General features: G+C 39.4%; 1 protein-coding gene across 1 annotated transcript in view; it reads right to left on the bottom strand.

Annotated features, from left to right (window-relative positions):
• Positions 1-241: 241 nt before the first annotated feature.
• The window catches only part of ACBD3 (acyl-CoA binding domain containing 3), a 59,436-nt gene continuing 40,538 nt past the window's right edge, over positions 242-19,139 (bottom strand). The window contains exons 3-8 of the mRNA XM_037008883.2: positions 18,807-18,947; positions 16,287-16,445; positions 14,428-14,602; positions 11,219-11,405; positions 9,533-9,817; positions 242-6,259 (exon numbers count right to left, since the gene is read on the bottom strand). Coding sequence (XP_036864778.2) covers positions 6,048-6,259; positions 9,533-9,817; positions 11,219-11,405; positions 14,428-14,602; positions 16,287-16,445; positions 18,807-18,947 — 1,159 coding nt within the window. The 3' untranslated portion in view covers positions 242-6,047. The remainder of the gene's footprint in view (positions 6,260-9,532; positions 9,818-11,218; positions 11,406-14,427; positions 14,603-16,286; positions 16,446-18,806; positions 18,948-19,139) is intronic.

Below are 19,139 nucleotides of genomic sequence, written 5' to 3'. Positions count from 1 at the left end.
GATCAAAAAATTATAGTACCCAGACCACTTATTCTTACAAACCAAGAAAAAGCCCAGCATATTAATGGACAAAGGATATAAACATGCAATTCACATAAGGCCAGTAACATGAAAAGATGCTTATCCTCACTGGTTATTAAGGAAATGCAAATTAAGCCACAGATGAGACTGTTAAACACTCACTGAACCGGTAAAAAATAACAAAATCTGTCAAAAAATGTGCAACACAGAAACTCAAATATTGTTTTTCACAGTTTTAATGGGTACAGTTTTGAATTATCTAGAATACCTGAAGAAATACAGTCTATGACTTCTCTTTCTTTGTATATACACTACAGAAACTCTTACTGTGGGCTTAAGGAGACACATACAAGGATGTTTGTAATCGTGGAAACCTTGGAAAAACCCTAAATGTCCAAAAGCAGAATGACTACATGGTGATAGTGTCTACATGATGGATTACTGAGAGTAGAGCTTTATGCAGCTCATCACTAAAAATAATGTACATCAGAAAAAACTGTTGAGTGATATTTTATAAAAATTCAAACATTCTGCAAAAACCTGTATTATCTCCTTTTTCGGAAAATAACTTTTAATAATGTATATATTTATATGAATGATAAACATCAAAGTCAGAATGATTATCCTTGGCAGAAGAAAGAAGAATTGTAATTAGGAAAAGCACACAGGGCTCAAACTCTTCCATTAATGTTTTATTACTTAGATAAGACCTACAGCAAATAAGGCAAAACAGCAAACGTGGCCAGTGTGGGTGGCTGGTGGTGGGTAATAAACACTCACACTGTGCTCCACACTTTTCTGTGGGCTGATTGTAACTGAAAGTCAGGAAAAAAAAAACAGAAGGAAAGTTCCCAAATGATGACTATTCCTAGGGTAGGCGTATAATTTTTGTTCTACTCTTTTTACCCATTTTTATGGTCTAAATTTTTTTTTACAATAAGTGGGTATGGCTTTTATAATGAAAAAAAATTCAATATAAGTTCTATATTTTAAAACATACAACTGGTTACTGCAGTCTTACTGTCCACTAGAACCCAATTCCTTTTCATAATAAACACCCCTCTCCAAGTTTGGCCGGGCACATGACTGCCCAGCAAGATATGGCAGCTGAAAGGTGCATGTAACTAAGGATTTGTTGATGAAAAAGGCACAGAAATAAGGGACTTCCCCATAAAACTGTATATATTCCCTCTCCTCCCACCCTGGTTGAACAGGGAATGTGATCCTGGCAAGCCTGCTTCTAGCCATGCATATACAAGCAATACCACCCCTTGGAATGGCACAGCAACAAAATTAAAGAAATTGGAGGCTCTCAATCACATCACAAATTAGTGGAGACCACCTGCCTTGCACCACTTGCCTCTTCTGACCTGTAAGATCAACCTCTTATCTGAGGTACTTTACTTGTGAGTCTCTGTTGTCCCAGGTTAGCTACTGTCCTAACTAATGATGGCAAGGAAGACCACTTACGGGGTGCACATTCCAACTCTTCTACTGAAGATAACCATTTAAGAACAAAGAACTATCTATCTTTTAAAATGCAATTTAAGTTCACATTGAACTGGCCACATCTCCAGTAAGATTTTTCATGAAGTAGAACAAGCTAATGATTAAATTCATAAGGAAGAAAGGTATAAATATAGCCAAGAAAAAGTATTAAAAGAACAGGGGAGATTTGCCTTGTATCAAAACTTATTTTAAAACTATAGTTAACTTATAGTATTAGCATATAAATGGTCAGATAAATAGAAGAGAGTCCAGAAACAGACTCATATGTATGGAAATATACAAAAGCCATAAAGGAAAAAAATTGAATAAAACTGACAACACAGCTTATAATGTCTATGATCATGTACACACACACAAAACACCATCAACAAAATTAACAGATTAGCAATAAGAAGAAAATACCTATATATAATGTATAAGTAGTACACAAACTATATTTTTAAATGCTAGTAAAACATAAAAAATTACCTAATTGAAAAATGGTTAAAAGACACAAACAGGCAATTTATAGGAGAGGAAATACAGATGACCAATACAAATAGATGCTTAACTTACTAGTTATTAGGGAAACACACATTAAAATGAAATTTTATTTTTCACCCACCAGACTTACAAAACTTAAGTCTGATAATATCAAGTGTTTCAGAGGAAAGAACACATGAAAAACTCTCTATAACACAATGTGAAATCTTAAAAATTGCAAAATGAAGACCTTATGAAAAACATGTTTACATTTCTGTATTTTGCCACACCAAAAAGAAAAAGTTTTATTGCCTTCAACTGGAGATATTTCAATGAATCACCTTGGAAAGGGTAAAAAATGTTTTAATTGTATAGGTGTGCTATTAAAGAAAGATTAAAGAAAGTCAGCATTTGTAATCGAATTTGTACTTGCAAGTCACCAGTTCCTCATGGGGATGAACTGAGCAATCACACATAAGCTTTCATTGCAGCTACAAGAAATGAGTTAGTTCCAGTTTATATTCTTCCTGCATGTTTGACAGCCTGAGGCCAAATGCCAATGTCACTTCTGGAGAAGTCAACCACTGCGTTTCCTGGTATTGAATTAAGTACCCCAATCAAATCGCAACTTGTAAGTGGCATGTCGACTAATAAAAACAGAGCTAATATTTCATCTTTCATTACAAAATAAATCCAGCAGAATAAGCACTTGAAATAGTGACAGTATAATAATTAATTCAAATTAACAATGTTGAAAAGGACAGTAATAAACTTGGTCTTAAATAGCTTTCTATAAGAAAGTTGAAGAATTCTAGGCAAATAAATGTGAGAAAAGTCTAATGTTGATTTGAACACATTTTGAAAAGTTAGTGAATAGAAATTCATTAGGACTTGTTTTACCCCAGGAAGACAAACATGCACATATTTTTATTTTATTTTTATTTTTTTGACTTTGGTGATGAATTTATTTTATTTTATTTTATTTTTTTATTTTTTATTTTTGAGAGGGCATCTCTCATATTTACTGATCAAATGGTTGTTAACAACAATAAAATTCTGTACAGGGGAGTCAATGCTCAATGCATAATCATTAATCCACCCCCAGCCTAATTCTCGTCAGTCTCCAATCTTCTGAAGCATAACGAACAAGTTCTTACATGGTGAACAAATTCTTACATAGTGAATAAGTTCTTACATGGTGAACAGTACAAGGACAGTCATCACAGAAACTTTCGGTTTTGATCACTCATTATGAACTATAAACAATCAGGTCAAATATGAATATTCGTTTGATTTTTATACTTGATTTATATGTGAATCCCACATTTCTCCCTTTATTATTATTATAATAATATTTTTTAATAAAATGCTGAAGTGGTAGGTAGATGCAAGATAAAGGTAGAAAACATAGTTTAGTGTGTAAGAGAGCAAATGTAGACATGCACATATTTTTAAGTTGTTGACAGAAGTACTGAGTTAAGAAAAAAGTTGGGGACGGATGCAAAGATGGCTTTGGTTGTAGCTCTAAGCCCCAGGAAATTATTAGCCATCATTTATTATTTTGAACTGGTTGCTTCTCTTCTGTTAAGATGAAACTGGCCAAGGTTGAGGAGCACAGGTTCCAAGATGAGCTCACACACACCAGCTCTCCCTCCCCTTACTCTGGTCTGGCTTCATGTACTCTGACACAGCAAGAAACGTGACATGATCTGTTCATTCTTCTCTCCAAATTTCAAAGAAGAATTTTGTTAATGTCCAAGGCACCCTTGTACATTTTGGTGGGGTCATCTGTAGAGTACTTTCTGGCAAGCCATACTGATTGGGCCCCAACTCTGCCCTTGACTGCTTTGCCTCTCCTCAGGAAACAGGCTGACCCCACGTGCTTCAGGAAACACGGGACACACAATGGTTATGCAGGGGAAATAATCTTATGACAAGTCACTTTCAGTAAGAAAGACCAGTATTTTCCTGTCATCAAGAAGTCTGAAAAATGTAAATCTATGTCAACTCAGTAGGGTGATTCACAGCAAAAAGTAGATAACTAGCCAGAAATAGTTTGTTACTGTTATTTTAACTTTTTAAAACAGAAAAGATAATTTAACACCTTTCTTCTTGTCCTACCCAAATAATGAAATACAGAACGAATGCTTCAGAGAGTAACTCTGAGTTCTTAATGAAACATCAACAAGTTATGGATAAACATTTTAATTGATTAAATATATTATTTTCAAGACCTTTTTGGAATCATACTTGTACTGTACTAATCAACAGCCAAAGGCAATAAAAAAGTTTAAAACCAAAAAAGGGTCTGACATGAACACGTGACAGGAACCTAAAGTAACATACATGCTCCCAAGAACAGTATTTTTAGAAGATAATTCATCTTAACATGTGCAAGGACAAATCTGTAATCAAAGGTTGGAAGAAATATATATTAGTGCCTGCTTTTAAAAGTTTATTTTACATTTTAAATACAGTATTTTCTCATTAAAAAAAAAAAGCTAGGAAGTGCCTAACCCTGTGGTTTCTTTACCATATATACATGAGAAATGATGGACAGCCTGGCGAGTGTTTCCGGTTTAACAGTGTGGATAGCTACCAGCTGCAACTTCTGAATCCAGAGTAAGAAACACAAGGTAAGCACTGCTTAGGAGAAAATAACCCAGTTTCTGAGCAACCAAGAGAGAACAGTTAGGTATGTACAAAACCAGGTATTAAAAAACAGAAATGCAGCACACGAAAAACAAACAACTCCTTACATCAGTGAACTTCTACAGAATACACGCAGCTAATCAACGGAAACCCTTCTATGGGAAAGTGATTTATGATTTGAAATTTTTAAAATCGAAGTATTTCAGTAACAACATGTAACAACAACGTTATGTGTATGTTGCCATTTTTATCACTTTTTATCTATACCACCCTCCCTTTTGGAAACAAGAATCTCTAGATTAGTCAATCACTTATACACATTTGAGACCATTAATCCATATTTGTTTTCAGTACAGAAAACAAAGATGTACCTCTTCCCACCAAGAAAGACATAATACAGATTAAAGCTATAAAAAACTTAAGCACAAGCATATACATTTCCAGTTCTCTCTAGTAAGTAATTCCAAGTGGGATCATGTAGGGGTTGTGCCTAAGTAATAACAAATTAAAAGAAAATGGAACATCTCTGGCAGTGACTTCCACTTAGCGCAATGTCATTCCTCATACACAGAATTATGTTTAAATGATTTTGTGTTTTAATTCAGTAGGTGCCAATCTGAGTTTACAAAACTCTAACTATGCTCTATAAAGCCAAATTAGACAAAATGAACTATTTTTGTTTTGTTACTGGTAGTACGAACAGCAGATGAGGAGGAAAGGCCTGAGGGTTTGTGGAGGCTGCCATGATGATGTCTGGGGTGCTCCACGTGTCTAGGGTGCTCCATGTGTCCTGACACTTCAATTATTAGTCAGCTTTGAACATTCTTTAGATTATATAAGAAAATAATTCTCTGTAATGTAACTCTAAACTTAAACAGCTGCTCTGAAGCAAAATCAACCTGGGTCATTCACAAGATCAAACTGAGGCAATTTCTTTTTTTATTATAATCTGTGAGGTCGTAAGTGTTTTGAGATAGTGACCTTCATCAAAATCAGCTGTACCTCATGGAGACTACTAATATAAGGATTTCAAATCAGAGGATCCTGTAAGTATGGGCTCTCATAAAACATATGGACAGGCAGCGGCCAATCACCCATCAGCCGAGTGGGGTCAACTCTGGGACGTCTTGTTGGAGACTTTAAAGATTTAGCATGAGGCTCATATGCCTTCATCCACTAATGACTGCTGTCAGCACCCAGAGCTGGGTGAGTCTGAAGAATCCCTTTATCCCCAAATAAATGCTTCAGTCTCAAGGAAATCCTGCTTCCCAACAGGAGTTCACAAACCACCAGACCAAAAGCAAGAGGGCAAACACTGACTGCAATGCTCACAAAGTCAAAAGAAATTTCCAAGTAAAATGCCATCTTCTGCCCAACCCTAGACTCCAGACTCCGTAACATCTTTATCTAGTGTAATAGACTCTGTAGTAGACTGACTTTGACCTCCACAAGGAGTAGGAGTTGTCAAACTTGAGGAGATAGACTCCTCTCCCTGGGTACTGGTGGCTGCCGGCATACACTTCCTCATGACAGTCCCGCCGGTACACAGGCACGATCTCGTCCAACAGGGGCTTGTTGGCGTTCTTTTTGGCTTTCTCTTCACAACTGATATTTTCTATGAGAGAAAATAGAGACAAGTCAGTGGACAGATCCAGAAAAACTACATTTGCACCAATCCCTGAAACTCTACCCTTTGAGAAAAGGCTGACTAGGAATTCTCTTGATCCATTCTACACTTTATGTGCACGGCCATGAATGGGTTCCTTCTTTCATGTATTTGAGCCATGGCTGTGTACCAAGCCCTGCCTGGGCCCTGGGAACTGTGGTGAATTCTGGTAGGCAGCATGCCCTTCTGCCTTGACTACTGCTCCTGTTCTGAGCCCCACCTCCCTTTCCACATCTTTTCAACCCCCAATTCCTCCCGATATTGGGATCTCACTCACATGAGTAAGACCAAGGAAAAATGTTGCTCTGATCCACCTTCTTCTAAATGTGAGTCCTCCTTATTTTAGGACCAGTGACGGAGCATATGAGGACTACTATTTTCTATGTATCTTAAATATGAAGAGTGAAATGAGAAAACCACAGTAGAGAGGTAGGCATTGGGAGGCATTCTAACAATTCAACTATTTTCATTAGGCCATGTAACCCAGGGATGATCCGGGTGGCAAAAGTGAGTTGATTCTGGGTTTGCCCCTGTTAATTGTTTTAAACTGTAATGGTATGAGGTTAGGAAAAAAAATTCCTCTAGAAACCCGGAGTAAGAAAACTGTGAACCAGCCTAGAAGCCTCAGCTTAACATATTAAATATGAACAGCCTCAGGGAAAATTGGTCAGGTGGATATATTCAGCCCAGAAGATAGGAGACTTTCAGGTTTATAACATAGCAGAGTGAATTCTGTTGACATGAGTTAACTGTGTGATGCTTGTCAATGGTCACCAAGAAGAATTTAAACAAGGTAAGTCTGAGAAACTCACTGTCTAGGAGCTTAAGGAGATGTGACATCCTGGATGGGATCCTGGATCACTAGGTAAACACTAAGGAAATCTGAATAAATAGGGACTTTAGTTAATAACAAGTATCAATATTGGTTCAGGAGTTACAATGACCGTACTATAAGATGTCAACAATAGGGGACCTTGGATGGCTGTGTGGGGTACTCTTTGTACTATCTTTGTAACTTTTCTATAAATCTAACATATCCTAAAATAAAAAAATTATTAAAAAGAAAAAAAAGGAAATGACACTTATAAAGAGGCCCAAGTCAGATATGCTTTATCATAGCTATATATTAAATTAAATGCCCTTTGTTTGCAAATGAGAAATACAGAGCCAATCAAAATGTACACTATTGCCTATAAGGATATCCATCAAAGAGATTACTGGTTCATTAAGTCATGACCCAAATTTTGTTCAAAACCTGTAAAAGTAAAGGTTACTGAGAGAGATGAACAATGCATCTTTCATCAATATAAGCAAAGAGTTGGGACCTGGAAACAATAAAATAGAGAATTAACAGCAGATGAATGAGTTATCATCCATGCTTCTTCAGAGAAAATAAACTATCTTCCTAAGACCTAATGGAGAAAAACCAAAGCACCAAACAAAAAAAACTGGACTCCTCTTCCATCTCAAACTGAGCTAAAAGGACCCCTCCATAAAATTCACAGTGTGGAAAAGACATGGGAGGTTTCTTAGGGAGATGGCACAGGAGCCTCCCTACGGGGGAGTATGGCATATGGACAAATGTAGTTTGTGCACCGGTACATCTTCAAACAGAAGAAAGCTGTGCTCACTAAAAGCAAACAATTCTTGGGAGCAATAGCTCCCCCCTGTTGAACTGTTAACAGATTTTAATGGAGCGGTTTGAGCTGTGACTCATCTGGTTAGGAAGGGCACGAGGACAGGTAATGAATGCCATTTCTACTGAAAGAGTGCTATATAAGAGCAAAGGTCAAGGGTGATGGTTCTCACCTCTAGACAGGCACTGGATCCCAGTCATTTAATACCTGTGCTCCTCTTAGCATCAATAACCCAAAATGATAACCAGCGGAGGGCTCAGATAGGAAATAACCTCCTTGGAGAAGCTTGCCAGAAGACAAGCCAGGAGAAACATGTCACCTCAACCTACTTCTGAACAGAGAATTGGCCTGTGTATTCACAAACTCGTCACAGATTAAGTACCATAATCTGCATACACATACACACACACACACACGTGCACATGCACGTCTGGTTGTGATGAGGCCCTGGATCCATCAGAGAGGCTGATGCAAGGCCAACTTTGAGGGCATCAGCCCATGGCAGAGGCACCTGCCCTGCACCATGCTTGTGTGACTTTAGCCTCTTGGTTTTTCACTCTTGTATCTTGTCTTTCTGGTTTACTTGGTAATATTTATGGGCAACACTTTACCTTGTTAGATGTACTCAGAAATAAACTTGCTGAAAACAAAATACCATGTAAGACAGAGCAGCTTCGAAGTGAAACTGGCCTGTGTGTTCTCATGCATGACCCGGGGCGCAGAGCATGGCATGGTGCAGTAATTAACCTGATTGACTCCATTTAATAGGTTCCCTGCACATACTTCCAACAACTTCTTTACAGTTATCCTAGTGTCATATCCTAGTGAAACCATGTGACGAATCACCAACGCCCTTTGAGAATAAGCAGTCTGGTTACCAGTCACCTGAAAGGTGACTTGGAGAAGTACTTCCCAGTTCTTGGAACTATTCTCAGTCAGTGGCACTCTTCCAAATCATTCTCAATCAAGGCAATAAATAGTTAAGTGCTACAGTGTGTAGAACACCTTTAGTTTTAAACTTCCTGGATAACAAAATTAAGGAGACCATCTTCTCAATTAACAAGCAATGCATTTTATAACCTACTTCTTAGACCAAGACAATTTAGGTTGTCCTTGGAAACACAATTTTGTCTACTTAGAGAAAATAAGAAATTAAATGCCAGTAAAGTAGGGGAAGAATGATGACAACATTTTTAGGGAGGATGTTCTAATGAGTTTCTGTATTTACACTTAAAAAATCTTAGAATAACTACCTAAAAGCTAGTATCAGAAACATGTTTAAATAAATCTGAGTTGGCCGAATGCCTTGCATGCTCCTTAGAAATTTTTCAAAATGACCTTGCACATTGGCTTTTCAACACATGACCTTCCCAGCATTCAAAAGCGAACTGTGCTCAGCATTCAGTCCCTACAGGAGGGCTGGCTTCTCACAGTCTCCTCAGCCCAGGGCCCCAGTAGTGAAGAGATGGGTCCCTGACCAGCTGGCAATTGTTAATCAGGAAGCACAGGTTGGCTGACATCTGAACTGCTGCCATTTTTGCCAACATACAACCTAGTAACTACTAAATATGACCAATGGCTGTACCTTCCTCCTCCTCATCGTCATCACTGGATTCACTGACATGCACGCTGACAGCAGTGTTTGGAGAGTCTGTCCATTCAAAATACACCCCAAACCCAATGTCATAATTGTCTGTAGCAAATTCCCAAAAGAGATATGATCCTTCTTCATGCGTGGGTACTCGGACAGTGACCACTTCTCCTCGGCCCACTGTAATCACAGAATCTGCATCCTGCCGAATCTTCTCTTTAAAGTCTTTGATCTGGGGTCGTGTCCACATGGATGGAGCTGCTATTACTGGAAGAGATTCTAAAGGCAACAGGAATTACAAGAGCTAAAGACAATGAGCCTTCACCTACTACAGGCAGCAACATGTGCAGAGAACCACCCAGGCCAGTGGCACTTAGGTGGAGGGTGTGGGTTACAGGGGACTAGATAAAAAGCGGTGAAATCTTACTATCTACGTGTACTGGGTGTACAGTTAGTCACAGAGCCTTTGAAAAAAGACTCATTTGAAAATACAGGTAACCTCTTAATAGGAGAAAAGGGGAAGGGGGAACCAAGGTCTTTCCTGAAGCTATTTTGTGTTACTTGTTCTAAAAAGCTAAGGACGATCACTGAAACCAACTTTGTGATGGACCACACCACTGTCCCTGATCACTGTCACCAAAATGCTCCTCTCTTCTCAGTTAAGTCCTACTCTTCCTTCAGCTCTCTCAGCTCAGTTGTCCCTTCCCCAGGAAAGCCTCTGCTGACCTCTCTGACTAGGTCATATACCCCAGATTGCTCCCAAACAATAATGTACCTCTCTCCCCACCGGAGTATCTACGCCAGTGACAATTTACATTTTATGGGGTTATTCTGCCTCACCACCATACCTCTAGCACCCAGAGTATCTTCAACCAACTGTTGGTTGAAGGAATGAGCTGCCTGAGCTGCCCATGAAAAGCTGGTATACCTTTGAAGATGCTAAGTTACCTGCTGGGTAACATGGTACCTCAGTTTCAAAAAATGCACTGTAATATGTGGTATGCAGCCTCCAAATCAGCCCCAGTGATCCTTGCCTCTGGGGATCACCACCCACAGCATATCAGGGCTGGTATGTGTGACCAACAGGATACAACAGAAGTGCTCACGTACTAGAGCATAAAAGACACTGCCACTCTGCCTCGTTCTCTTTTGGATCACATGCTCTGGAGGAAGCCAGCTACTGTGCTGAGGACACTCAAGCAGCCCTACAGAGAGGCTTCACAACACAAGGAACTGAGGCCATCTACCAACAGCCAGCACCAACTTGCCAGCCACATGAGGGAACCCCACCCTTGGGAAACAGAGCCTCTAAACAAGACTACAGTCCCAGCCAACATCTTGACTACAATCTCATTAGAGGTAATAACCACCACAACTCAGACAAGCTACTTCTGAATTCCTGAACCACAGAAACTGTGAAAGATAATAAATGTTTGTTATTTTAAGCTGGTAATTTGAGTACAATTTGTTATGCAGCAACATACAGCTAACATATATAAAATGAGCCCAACTTCTACACCACTGTGAGGCTCACCAGAACCATCACATTCAGACTGAAAAAGCATTTGACTCTGTCACAAATACCTAACTGCTCTCAGAAGCTAGTTAACCTGACTTTCTGATTTGCTTTTCATGAAATCAGGATGGATGAACACACGTGCCAGCCATTGCCAGCCATACCTTTTGGTCCATTCTCTAGGGCCTCTTCTGCAGCCTCTGGTTCAAGTTCTTTTTCAGAGCTGTCAGTGTGGGTTTTGGCCTGTCCATTAACTGACAGCACATCGTTTGGTGCAGCTACATTCGCTTTTGATGATGTAGGCACAGAAGCCCCAGTGACTGCTACTTCCTGTTGTTTCTGTAATGCTGCCTACAAATCAAGAAAAAGTGGGGATTCACTGATCAGGAAGACTAGCCAATGGGACATTTGCACTGGAATGCACCCTGACTGCATGGGTTTTCCCTACCAAAGCACTCTGCTCCAAGATTACTAATAAACATTATTAGTTTTTATCTTATCAATGATAAACATTAGTAGTGTAGTATCAAACTGACAACTACAAATGACAAAAAATTAACATGGATAAAAAACCAAAGTTAACATGGACAAAGAAATAAAAATAAAACCCTTGTAACTGAGGATCAAATTTTTTGTGACCTGAGGATTACCTTAAAAAGTAACCAGGAAAAATTAATGTATGTAGAAATAATCAACCCACAATAAAATTACTAAGGGCAAAAACAGAACACAGTAACACTTGTCCTTAAAACTGATAGAGGAAAATCTTGATAAAATTCAGATAAATCAAATTTGAATCAAGAAAATTAAATTTGGTAGAAATAAATTGTCACAGAAGCAAATTCACAAAAATAGAAGCTAGTTGGTAAATCTGATATGTGATCCCCAGGGTGACCAATAAAATTAAATACAGACAAGTATTCTGATGAGAAAAACAATTAATAAATTAAACCTTCACTGTAAATTATATACAAAAAATTCTTATTGCAATTAATTGAAAATTGTTAATCATGTTGTACAAAACACTGACCTAAGAGTTAAACAGGCTTCTAAAATTGAGTGTGAGCTCCAAATAGTGCCTTAATGAGAATTCATCACTGTTTACATTATTATGGTCAAAATATGTGTTAAAATATTCATAAACATGAAACCAAAATGTCCTCTGAGTCAAAATGACAACTACTCTGATTTATAATGCTATAGATGTGCTTTGAGTGGTTTTAAACTTTATATAAATGGAATTTTGGATCTTTTTGTGTCTGGCTTCATCTATATATAGGGTCACATGTAATTACTTCTTGTTTGCATTACTATAGGACATTCATTCCATTGTGAAAATACAAAATTTTTCTTTATCCAATCTACTGTTGATGAGCATTTGGGCATTTAACTTTTTAGATTAAAACAGTAAGTCGTAAGAGAGCATAAGTTTACAAAATAGAAGAAAGAAGGAAGGGAAGAAGGAAAAGAAAATATAGGAAGGAAGCCTTCGTGATCTCATGGCTTAGGGTAATGATATGTTTAGACACATTCATACTCCTATTTCCTTCACAAACCAATTACTTAGATGAACAGTAATGTCTCTCTGCTTCCAGTGCAGGCTGCTAGCACACTTGACATTTTAAAATACCTTCTTCCAAGGCCTAGATACTCAGTAATTTACACATTAATTTTTTAGAAAGAGTATTAGCTTCCAGAAAAAGTACATACAACCAAAACATTTCAGCACACTCAACACTCCCTGCCTGACAGGAAAGCAAAAAAAAAAACAAAGAAGCATTTCTGTTGATGAGCAGGCCCAGCACAGATGGCCCTCACCAGCTGGCCTTCCTTCAAACTCTCTAAAATGTACAGCTCCCTCCCTCTAGACCCCCTGCCCCTGCCATGAATATACACCAAACTATGATTACTTATACGCACATCTTCTCTTATATGCGAAGTTTTTTTAAAGCACAGAAAGATAAACCTTGAACAATGTAACACCCACATAACTGCACCTCCATGTTAACAAGTGTCATCATTTGGTTGTTTTGCTCAGTATTTATACAGAAATTAATATTTTATGGGCTGAAGTTCCCTTTGTTTCTTCCCAGTCCCTTTCCTTCTCTATTCCCAGAGACATTCAACTTAATAAACCAGGTTTGATAACTGTAACCTAAATTATGGATTATAGTTCTTTCTAGTTCTGTTTCAAAGATTCTTGGTTTTGCCTTGACTGGACTATTTCCATTCAGTGATAGCAATGAATGAACAGTATAGCATGTATAAGCTATTGCCATTGAAAAATTATCTTAGTGCCATCAAAGAATCAGGAAAAGGGGAGCGATATGCTAAGCAGAAATAGTCTTTAGAGGGCAGAAAAGAAATCCCTCAAGAACACCACTGACTGTCCTGAGCAGACTCCAGCCGAGCAGCCATTACCACTGCATGAAACCTGCAGGGCTTACAGCTCCAAAGTGCTAAAGCCTCAGGGAAAGACGTTTTAGGGACTGTATTAATTCTCAAAGAATTTAAAGAGCTTGGCAAAACAACAAAGATTATTTCATCTAACAAGAAAGCTGAGCAAGTATAATGCAACACTTTTCTTTACTCAGATTTTCTGACAAACAGTAACTGCTTTATAAGTGAATATAAATAAGAAAAACTTGGCCAAGTTAAATCTCAGAAGGCATTTAATGCCTCCACCAAATGTGAAAAATGCATGTAAAAAAGGTTATCTTCCATGTGTATAAAACATTTTTACAGAGCAACTACTGTCTCATTTTATTCCTCTGTAGTTCTCTGAGATTAACAGGATAGGTACCAGTATTTTACACAATGTTCTTGCTGAATAGGAGAAAAGGCATACAAATCAGTATGGTAGGTAACTTGTCTGAGATCAAATAAGACAATGGCAAAGCCAGGACAGAATCCCGGCATTACACCCTGCCCCAATACCAGTCCTGGGTTTGTTCCTTGAAGCCACTCCTTCCTATGTGGGTAGAGGTGGGGAGTCAGAGGAGGGCTACAACCCCACTGCGGGCAAGCGCCCTCCGACTCCTCACCCTAATGCATGTCAGACACCCCAGTCCCATTACTCAAGTTCTCATGGTTCTAGGACCACTAGTAGGCTCTGTACCAGACTCACTGGGATGATACCTGGCCCATACAACATCCAGATACCCTCATGACAATGCAATAGTGGCCACGTCGTTTGTTGCTTTGATGGTATCATTTTGTTTCCTAACTGCAAGTGCAACACAGAAGTCTCACTTAATAAAGGTCACCTGAACGTTATTTTCCACCTCAGAAGCTACCTAATGCAAACTTCATCGAGCCTGCACCCTGTGGGAAGAAAGCCATCCCAGGCCAGGCTCTGGGCTGTCTGCCGTACCTGCTGTTGTGCGAGCTGGACCTGGTACAGCTGCTGCATGTACTGCTGGTAGTGCTGCTCCTGTAACTGGCGGATGAGGACCTGCTGCTGCTCGCAGTTCCCTGGGTACTGCTGGGCTGCGTACTGCTGGAACTGCACGGCAGTCTGGGAGTTTAACGCTGCCATTATCTGCTGCCTAAAACGTTAAAACATATACTAGTCTGACTCCAGGAGGCTGTTCATGACAAAATAAAATGTTCTTATTTATTTTTATAATGTCTAAGCTTTAAGAGCTACTGAACTAGTAATGTATACCAATCAGCATGTGTCCCAGGCCCAGAAAAACATTTGAGAAAATAAACTTGGCCTGTAATTTTTTAACTTCAATCTTTCAAGGAAAGCTTGGGATGGAGAGGGAGAACAGTAGTACATCTCACATCATAATCACAGGCATTTGCTGTGCCCTTGCTATGTGCTGGGTAGTGTTCAAAGCACAGTCTTCATTCCCACTTCATTCTCACAACCCAGTTTCACAAAGGAGGAAATGAAGATGTTTGGTGACTTGCCCGAGGTTACATGCAGTAGATGCCAAGGCCAGGATTCGAGTCTAGGCAGTCTGGTTCCAGTCCATCCTCTCTAGCATGATGCTGCAAGAGGCTGGACTCTCATCTGTGCCAGGGGTGAGATTACTTAACTATTGGCCGTGGCCTCTCTGCCTGAATGCATGAAAAGCAGGGAGAGGCAGAAGAACAGTGAGATGTTACAAGTGGCCTTAGCAAGTATAATAGGGCCAATGCAAATTTGAGGGCCTTTAGCAGTTAATTTAAGCCTGCTCTTAAAGAAAAACACTGAAAATAATACCTGGGCACACTTGCTTCAGAGACACTACCTTCTGTTATCTACTATAATTCTCATATTTTCTTTCACAGAGACACCACATGCTTAACTCAGTTTCATGACCCGCTTAACAAAAACCTCAAAATCATCTATTAATACATAAATAAACACATAAAAAGAAACATAGCAAAATCTTACAAACTTCAAATAGAACGTGACACTGGGTCCCCCTAGGGCACCCCCTCCCCTACAAATGAGTGGTATTCATAGTCTCTGGATGTTCAGAGTACAGAGATGTGGATTGGCTTGAGATTAGCAACAAAGCTTTTCTGAGCAACTACTCAGAAATAAGGAGGAATCAATGGACTCTCATGTTCTCTGGTTTAATCTAGACACCATGCTATCTCTGGAATCTAAGGTTTTATGGGTGTTGATCCCTTCCTCCCCATGCCCACAGATCCCTCGTGAAGAACCAGTCCCTTCTGAGAGCTGCTCTCACAGCCCTTGCTGACTAAGACATGGTGTCTGTTTCGATCCCTGTGGTGGAGACAGACACCTGACATTGGCTGGACCAGCTGGATTCTGTCCTGGGGATCTGTAACTGGGTCTCTCAAATTTCAGCCAGTCTCTGTCAAATGCACAAAAACATAGACCACATAAATCCAGCCTAGGATAGCCTGTGAATGCCAAACAGAGTAACGATTTGCAGAGCATAGGAAGAATGTAACAGACACAAGCTGTGAGAAGTAAAGACAAGGGATCCTGTGGCCCCAGAGACAGAGAGCAAGTGTGCACCCTCAGCTCCTGATCTAGAGCCTAGGCTCTGAGAGCTAATCCAAAATTCTTCTGATACCTTCCTCTTTTTGCAACCAACTGAAGCTTAACCCAAGGCTGTCCCGGGGCGCAGATCATTTGGTACAAGGGTAAGTAGCTTGCGCTGGTCTACCTCCCTCCCAGTCACAAAAACCAAAATTATTGTGAGCACAGGGATCAAGCAACAGCAGGGTGGCAGTCTACTTCTCAGAAGTCATGCAATAGCTTACTTTTGCTGCTCCAACCGGAGCCTCTCCTCTTCTATCCGCTGCCTCTCTCCTTCCTCCCGCCTAAGCCTCTCCCCCTCTTCTCTCCTCCGTCTCTCTTCCTCCTTTTGCAGCTGTTCTCTTTCTTTCTCTTCACGCTGCCTTCGTTCCTCCTCCTCCTTCCTGCAGGGAAAGGAGAGAATGAGCCCTTTACAAAGAATCCTGTTTGAAAAATATAACTTTACTTACCAATGAAAACTAATATGACCCTTTCAGAGAACAATGGGGTGAATACAAACATTTGGAATGGATATACTCCACTGGAAGACACCTATCATATGGAGTCAGTCTCGCACTACACAAGATTACAGCAATGAATACCTACTGCTGCATAGCAACAGAACAAGAGGTTCACCAACTAAGATAGTACTTAAATCATTAAGGAAGACCCTCACCTGCAGACACCCCCAATATATGCTCACTGCACCGCTTTTCCTTCACATCATTTACTGCAGTACAATTAGATCTGTGTGATAAATTCAGCAATACATTTGAGCCTCACCCATTAAAGTACATATTCCTTAAGGGCAGAGACTGCCTAGCTCACACCACTGCACCCTTGGGGCTTAGCATAGTGCTGGAAAGAACAGTCAACAAGTGTCTACAGAAATGAAAGTCCACTCTGAAATGTTGTGCTGCCATAAATAAAGAACTCAACCATGTGGCCTCATAAATAAAGACATTTAATATTTGTTTAATGAAAAGAACAGGTGAATACATAGAAAAGGTCTGGAAAGACACACCTCAAGTGTCTCAGTTATTATCCATGGAGTTAAAGGGAGATGGGAGGGAAGGTTTTCAGTCTGTGTGTGTATGTCACCATAAAAAGAAAATATTTACATTGCATACATTTGTGTACGATTTCTGAAACTAAACAAATTTTAAAGCTTTTAATTTAAAAAAGGAAAGAACAGCTGGACAACCAGGTGCAGCCCCACCCAACAACCACGCCTAGACCCCTTCCCCGAGGAGAAAGGGAACTGCTATGCTTGGAACAGACACCTCACGGGGCACGAGTGGCTCGGAGCACAGGGTGGCTGAAGACGGATGAAGGGAAGTCTGAGGATACTCCCAGAAGAACCACTTCTTGGTCCTACCACGAATACTGGCTGGGTCACCCGAGTTTACTCCCCAAATCCTGTAAGTGATTAACACACAGCTCAGCCACAGCCATATTTCAAATATGGTAATAATATGCCCACTTTCAACACTTCCCACTGGGAGAGGGCAAGATGCTCCACAAGCCAGAGCTTAAACTTCAGGAATGAGGATGCCCAGTCTTAAATTCTTTAGAAGAACTCTATGTGAACTTCATCTAATGAGAGAAGTATAGTTTTTAAAGGAAAAATACAGTTGTATGTGTCAAGATGAGCAGTAATTTAAATATTCAATTTATCATTAAAAAAGACCTTAAAAGAAAAGCAATAAATACATGCTTCCAAAGGCAATATAGCTATACCTCATTGATCCAACATCACCACACAATGGACTATGGCACAGTAAAGGAGGAACTACATTTCCATTCTTGTAAAAATAAAAATTTTTCCTTTAGAAAATAACCTTCCTTTGGTTAAGTATCTTCTAAAAATCTATCAAGCTATTTCCTATCCTTCTGAACAGGAGTAAATATTATCTAGTGTACTGTCTGTTGATGACTCAGGAGCTTTAACTACATAGCAATTGTATGTCATAATACTGTGGGGGTGAAGTTTGTATTAAGTGACCCCTGATGCCACACTTCGGTAATTCTCGTGTCTTATTTTTCATGGTTGCAATCTTCTACCTAATAGGTTTTCTCTTTTAATCTGTTATTTCAATCCCAGTTAAGGTGTGAAATCAGAAACAAGTGTTTCAAAAGTAAATATAATATAATCTGAGAAAAAAATTAATATGAAAAAATTATAGCATCATTTTCATTACCTAGAAATATTAGATAAAGTTATTGGAAACATAACCCCTACATAAATAAGGTGTTAACTATAATTCTACTGAATTCACAATCATGACATAGAATCCATAAACATAAACAGTGCATTGAGCAGCTCACCTCCCGACCCCTGGAAATAACAAGCCATTTGGGAACCAGGGCCAATATGAATGTCTATTCAAAGTCTACCATGCAGCCCAGCTGATTATGATGCTATGGAGTATGAATATTCTAGAAGCAAAGGGTATGTCAGATGAGAGGGTAAGGGGGAGTTTATGGCCGAGTTTATGGTCGAGCTTGCTCACAAACTTAGTGTCATTAGGGCAAAAGGAATGCTGCCAGGATGGACAGGTGGTTTCAGAGCCAGACAGAAGCAGCAGCCCTTTGCCCTAAATCTCCTTACATAAATACCTGCTCACTTCAGGAAGTCTGAGCAACTGCCATAAGTGGGATACAAGGGAAGTAAGACACCTGATCTAAAGCAGACACTCCATAAAGCAAAAGCACCAGTACTGGGGCTACTCAAGGATACAGTATTCTGTGCCCTCAAACCTCACCTTTTCTTTTCTTGCTCTTCCTTCTCTATTTTGTGGGATGTAACATATGTTGAAAAGAGATGGCAACACCTATTTAGAAGCTTGACAAACTCCACCATGGCATCCTCTTTAGACATGGTTCCCAGAGCTGCCCATTCTCTCCTGTAAGGAACAACAAGAAAAATCACCTCTTCTTCCTAACAGATGAGAATTTGATTTAATTTAAACCTAAATATGAATACTTCTCAATTACAAAATAAAGAACGATTTTACCATAAACAAAAGGCTCAAAACTTCATGTTTCAAGCATGCAGTGATTTACTAAATTAGATGTGCGTATACAATCCAAACTTA

The sequence above is a fragment of the Manis javanica genome, chromosome 11 (genome assembly GCF_040802235.1).
Source record: "Manis javanica isolate MJ-LG chromosome 11, MJ_LKY, whole genome shotgun sequence".
Lineage (NCBI taxonomy): Eukaryota > Metazoa > Chordata > Mammalia > Pholidota > Manidae > Manis > Manis javanica.
Note: the sequence above shows the minus strand (reverse complement) of the source record. Positions and strands in the feature narration are given on the sequence as shown.